Source organism: Brassica napus, chromosome A2, assembly GCF_020379485.1.
Source record: "Brassica napus cultivar Da-Ae chromosome A2, Da-Ae, whole genome shotgun sequence".
NCBI classification, from domain to species: domain Eukaryota; kingdom Viridiplantae; phylum Streptophyta; class Magnoliopsida; order Brassicales; family Brassicaceae; genus Brassica; species Brassica napus.
The window spans coordinates 9425404-9431343 of record NC_063435.1 but is presented as its reverse complement, the minus strand read 5'-3'; the positions used below and the strand labels follow the sequence as shown (position 1 = coordinate 9431343).

Below are 5940 nucleotides of genomic sequence, written 5' to 3'. Positions count from 1 at the left end.
AAGAACTTGTGGACTTTTTAAACATTGGATTTGTAAGAAAAAACGTATATTATAATATTGATTTGATTTAAGATTTACTAGTATTAAGTATTAACTAAGATCCAGAGCAGGACCACGTTTGGATTATTTAAACAAAGACTTTTACGAACTGCCATGCAAATGATAGATTTGATTATTCTGTGAACTGTAAATGGTTGGTTCGGTCAATGAATACATGATTCATGGCCTGCCACGTTTTACGTGCCTTCTTTTACCAAGCGTTACCATATTAATAAAGCGCATCTAATTGTCACACCAAATACATCCTCATCACACACGTGATTCTCATTCATCTTAGATCTTTGATTAACCTTTTCCGGAAGACCAGAACTGTTTTTGGGACGTGCAGGTGACCCGTAGTAATAATAATTAACCTTCCGATTATATTCTGATCCTTCTCAAGGGAATTGTGTTCTTTATATGTTTGTCTATAATCGCCTTCACACAAATTCAAAAATACAAGTGAATGGATAAAAGCCTGAAAGCTAATTAACAATGAAACTTGAAAATTATTTCATGTATTATTCTAAATTCTTATATAGTATATGCAATCACCAAAATCTGTCAAAACTTGAACACAAGAAAAAACAAAGCAACAAGGGAATATCCAAAAGATAGAAAACAAAGACACTTTACTTACCTCGTGTACATACTAATGAAAGAACACTCTTTGGTTACACATCTTACATTCACTTGCTTCAAACCTACAAAATCAAACCCACACTATGAAACAGGAGAAGAAGTTGTCGTGTTCGTAGAGGAAGATGCCGCCTGAGAGTTGCACCGGCCGCTACTTCTCTCCACCGAACGTTTAGGAGATTGCGGTGGTAGTGGTTGTGGTGGTGGTTGCAGCGTCACTGGAGCATATGCACCACCACCGTTATTAGCTACATCTGACGGTGGAGGAACTTCTTGTGGTGACGGTACCCATATCCCTCCGACCACCACAAACTGCGGTTGTTGCGAGTTTCCGTTACCCTGCGCCGTCACCGTAGTCGCTGGCCTTCTTGTGTGAAGTCTATATTTCTGAATATTCCACAAAATAGTATTTAAAAGGTTAATTACCAAAAAAAAAAAAGATTTCAAAAATCTTCAAATTAAATCTAGAGAGAAGATTAATAGTAAACCTGTAAATGGCTTTTAACTTCGTCGTTTGTTAATCCATCGACTTTCATATGATCCCTGATCTGTTTTGGTGTAGCAACTGCATAATTACCCCAAACAAAACAAAATATTACTTTATTAATCTGATCAATAATCATCAACTACCCAATCAGAATAGAGATAATCATCAGTCATGAAATTAAATATTTTACCATGTGATCCTCCGAGCTGCTGAAGCGCGTGAAGGAACCGCCGGTGTAACTCCGGCGACCAACACCGCCTCTGCTTTCTACGCGTTTGCGACTGCGATTGTTGCTGAAGTACATGCTCCTCTCCCTCTTTACCCACACCACATGTCTCCGTGGTGGAGCTAGTGGTCGTCGCCGGCGCGGAAGCAACCACTTTCACCGCCGGAGCTAAAGCCACCGCTCTCACCGCCGCCGGCTGAAGATCAGTCTCGCGTTTTTTCTCCCTTTGAAACGGCTGAAACCCACCGCAGTTGTTGTAGTTGTTTGGTTTCACCTCAACCACTTTCGCCTTCTTACCTACTACACGCTCCGGATTAGACACTTCGTTTGTATCCGGCGACGGGTTCCATAACTGAACAGATCTGAGCCAATCTGATTTCTTCTTATCAACGTTGTTCCCGATCTCTTCAGGTGTTGGAGATTCATGTTCGCCGTTTTCCTCTATCTTCTTGGTCGGAATAAACTCCTCTAAGACCGGACCACCGGAAACACTAGTGGTCTGCTCTGAACACTGCTCTGAGGTGGTCGATGTACTCGACAGTTCCTTCCGACACGCCTCTATAGCTACAAAAAAAAAAATCCAAACCATTTGAATTAATATGGAGACAGAGTTGAGATAAAAAAAAATATGTGATTTTTGTTTTTGTTTTTGTGTTAATTACCTTGCGTGACGAGCTCTAAACATAAAGGAAGCTCTCGTTGAAAGACTTGAATCTTCTTTTGTTCTTCTTTAAGAGCTTTAACGTATTCATGACATCTCTGTATTTTCTGGGCGTAATCGTTCTCCATTTTCTGAACTTACTATAATGGTAAGGAAGTAAATGGTTTTAGATCTATAGAGGAGTGGGTGCAGTTTGGTGTAGAAAGAATATTGGATCTAAATGGAATCGGAGAGAAATAAACGTCGAGAGAAAATTCTCGAGAGATGGAGAGAGAGAGAGAGAGAGTTTTTAGGACATGAATGTAGGAAAATGGTTCGAGGTCGGGGCGTCGCGTACCTAAAACGAATCTCTGAGAGTTTTAATTGTATTTGGAACCTTTTCTAAAAGGGTAGAAATGTAAAATTGAGGAGGTGTGGGGTTCGGTGTTGTGTGAATATTCGAGGGATCAGATTCGGGTTTGGTCGCATCTGGATTGAGCTGGAAAAGCTGACGTCACTATTCTCAATCTTTAAAGCTGTTTTCGTTTTAAGATAAGAACGAAGACTCGACATTACATATATCTTTTGTCTCTCCAAACTTAACTCATCATTTACAGCATTTGCTAAATTAAGACTCATATTTAGAAATCCTACTATATAAAAGAAGCTAATTTAAAGGCTAAAGAGAGATGCCACATGTGCAAAATAATCCCAACCTATCATATTGCCATGTCACTGGGATTGGGCTTCCAATTGAAATTGCAATAAAACGTTCGGGCTTCGTTTGCAATAAAACGTTTGGGCTTTGTACACAGCGGCTTATGTGGGGCCCAGAAGCATACGATTGAAGCAATATAGCATGGTTAGATTCAAGGTCTTGGATTACACGCCTGTGTTCTGTAGTGAAGAATTTAATTACTAAATATTTATTCGATTTGTAGCTAAACGACGACAACAGTAAAATAGTACAGAATAATTAGATAAATGTTTAATTTAATAAATTAGATGTTTTGCCCGCGACGCGGACTTAAATATTTTTATAAATTTTTGAAAAGTTCTTTGTACACTATATTCATTACTAAAATAAATTTTAAAATAACTCAATATTATATTTTTAATTATATAATTAAAAACTTTTATTTAATTAATATTTAGTTGTATAATTTATGTTTTTAACTTCTTACTAAAAGACTTTTTCAGATAACAATACAATATATACATAAATTATCTCTTTTTTAAATTATATTTTCAGATTTTGGATAATTCTTACTATTATTAATATTAATCAATTATCTAATCAAATCAATTAAAATTTTGTTTTTATTATTTTTAATTTATTTATATATTTTATTCATTAAAGGTATAAACAATATTAACCACTCTAACTTTGAACGTGAGAGCTCGATTCAAAAAATTTACTTTATTTGATTAATATTTAATTATATACTTTATGTTTTTAACGTTTTACTAAAATACTTTTTCAGATAACAATACAATATATATATTTATAGAAATTATCTTTTTTTAATTATATTTTTAGATTTTGGATAATTCAATATTCTATTTTTAATTATATAATTAATAATTTTATTTGATTAATAAGCTAAAGAGAGATGCCACATGTGCAAAATAATCCCAACCTATCATATTGCCATGTCACTGGGATTGGGCTTCCAATTGAAATTGCAATAAAACGTTCGGGCTTCGTTTGCAATAAAACGTTTGGGCTTTGTACACAGCGGCTTATGTGGGGCCCATAAGCATACGATTGAAGCAATATAGCATGGTTAGATTCAAGGTCTTGGATTACACGCCTGTGTTCTGTAGTGAAGAATTTAATTACTAAATATTTATTCGATTTGTAGCTAAACGACGACAACAGTAAAACAGTACAGAATAATTAGATAAATGTTTAATTTAATAAATTAGATGTTTTGCCCGCGACACGGACTTAAATATTTTTATAAATTTTTGAAAAGTTCTTTGTACACTATATTCATTACTAAAATAAATTTTAAAATAACTCAATATTATATTTTTAATTATATAATTAAAAACTTTTATTTAATTAATATTTAGTTGTATAATTTATGTTTTTAACTTCTTGCTAAAAGAATTTTTCAGATAACAATACAATATATACAAAAATTATCTCCCTTTTAAATTATATTTTCAGATTTTGGATAATTCTTACTATTATTAATATTAATCAATTATCTAATCAAATCAATTAAAATTTTGTTTTTATTATTTTTAATTTATTTATATATTTTATTCATTAAAGGTATAAATAATATTAACCACTCTAACTTTGAACGTGAGAGCTCGATTCAAAAAATTTACTTTATTTGATTAATATTTAATTATATAATTTATGTTTTTAACGTTTTACTAAAATACTTTTTCAGATAACAATACAATATATATATTTATAGAAATTATCTTTTTTTAATTATATTTTTAGATTTTGGATAATTCAATATTCTATTTTTAATTATATAATTAATAATTTTATTTGATTAATATTTAGTTATATAATTTATGTTTTTACTTTTTTACTAAAAAAATTTTTCAGATAACAATATAATATATACAGAAATTATCACTTTCTTAAATTATATTTTCAGATTTTGGATAATTCTTACTAATATTATTATTAATCAATAATCTTTTTTTTGTCAACTTATTAATCAATAATCTAATCAAATCAATTAAAATTTCGTTTTTATTTTTTAATTTATTTATCCATTTTATTCATTAAGGGTATAAATGATATTAACCACTCTAACTTTTAACGTGAGACCTCGATTCCAAAAATTTACTTCGCAAATAATAGTATAGATGTGCACAACACTTGCCGGTGGGCCAGGTAAATAACTTTCTCGCAGCCCATCCCATTAATCCTAATCGCCGTTTTGGTAAAACTAAAGCTAAGGCTTTCTCATCCTCTCAGTAACCCTAATTGCCGTCTCCCCCATTTCTTTTTCCGCATGGCGATTTTCTTTGTCTCCCCCAAAACTTCCCGCAAAACGCCTCCGATGAAAGGGCTGGAACTTTAATGTTCTCCCTTAAAGCCTCCATTCAAGATCCTTACCGACCTTCTACATCTCCCCTCCGCCTTATATCTAGATCCATATTTATACACTTATCTCTCTTACCTCAGATCATATTCTTATCTCTCTTACCTCAGATCGTTAGCTCTATACCCTAATCATGGCGAAAGAAAGTGGCCGCTCTACAAGACTATTCACAATATACCTCGCAGACGTCTATGTCTGATCTTATTTTAATTCTTTTTCGTTATCTACCAGATTCTATTCCCTTTGGACAATTATTTATTTCTACTGTCAAACTATTTTGTTTCTACGTCTTCACATCCAAACAAAAACAAAACTTAACTCACACTTTCAGAAACTTTAACTCCAAATTTAAATAAAACATTACATTAATTATACATGGAATCCGCGCGAAGCGCGGACACCGGCTCTAGTTTATATAACACATAGATTCTTGCTGGATATTTAATCTAGTAAAATAACTTAAAAATAGTTAAAAGATAAAGAAACGGTTTCTTTAATAAAAATCTACAAGTTTTTTTTGAGAAAATGTTCAACCACATGTATGAAACCAAAATTTATTGTGAATTTGTATTTGTCATTCTAACAAGTAACAAATAATCCTCAAGACAAAGTTATCTACCTAATCAATAATAATTGTTAACTGTATTGTAAATAGTCCAGATTCCTCATGATAATCTAACCAGCTATTTACGTTATTTGTTTAGATATTTTAGTAAGCAAAAGTTGAAATGGAGAATGAGTTAATTTGGTGAAAGGAATATTCTTTGAGAAGTTGTGGAGGAAAACAAGAATCACGAGAAAACAAAGAAATTTTTAAAAAGAAAGAATC

At 32.3% G+C, this 5940-nt stretch overlaps 1 protein-coding gene across 1 annotated transcript; it reads right to left on the bottom strand.

Annotated features, from left to right (window-relative positions):
* Positions 1-535: 535 nt before the first annotated feature.
* Positions 536-2401, bottom strand: LOC106393296 (transcription factor HHO2). Its single transcript, XM_013834010.3, has 4 exons — positions 2054-2401; positions 1356-1955; positions 1167-1243; positions 536-1065 (listed from the first exon to the last, which is right to left on the bottom strand). The coding sequence occupies exons 1-4, from the start codon at positions 2178-2180 to the stop codon at positions 763-765; spliced, it is 1107 nt and encodes a 368-aa protein (XP_013689464.2). The 5' UTR covers positions 2181-2401; the 3' UTR covers positions 536-762.
* Between the last annotated feature and the right edge of the window lie 3539 nt (positions 2402-5940).

What these genes read in the sequence shown, in the direction of transcription:
- LOC106393296 (XM_013834010.3), bottom strand. Translation starts at nt 2,180, where the DNA reads ATGGAGAACGATTACGCCCAGAAAATACAGAGATGTCATGAATACGTT. An exon ending in TTTAGAGCTCGTCACGCAAG is followed by an intron (nt 1,956 to 2,053) that starts GTAATTAACACA and finishes TTTTTTTTGTAG; the next exon opens with CTATAGAGGCGTGTCGGAAG. An exon ending in GCAGCTCGGAGGATCACATG is followed by an intron (nt 1,244 to 1,355) that starts GTAAAATATTTA and finishes GTAATTATGCAG; the next exon opens with TTGCTACACCAAAACAGATC.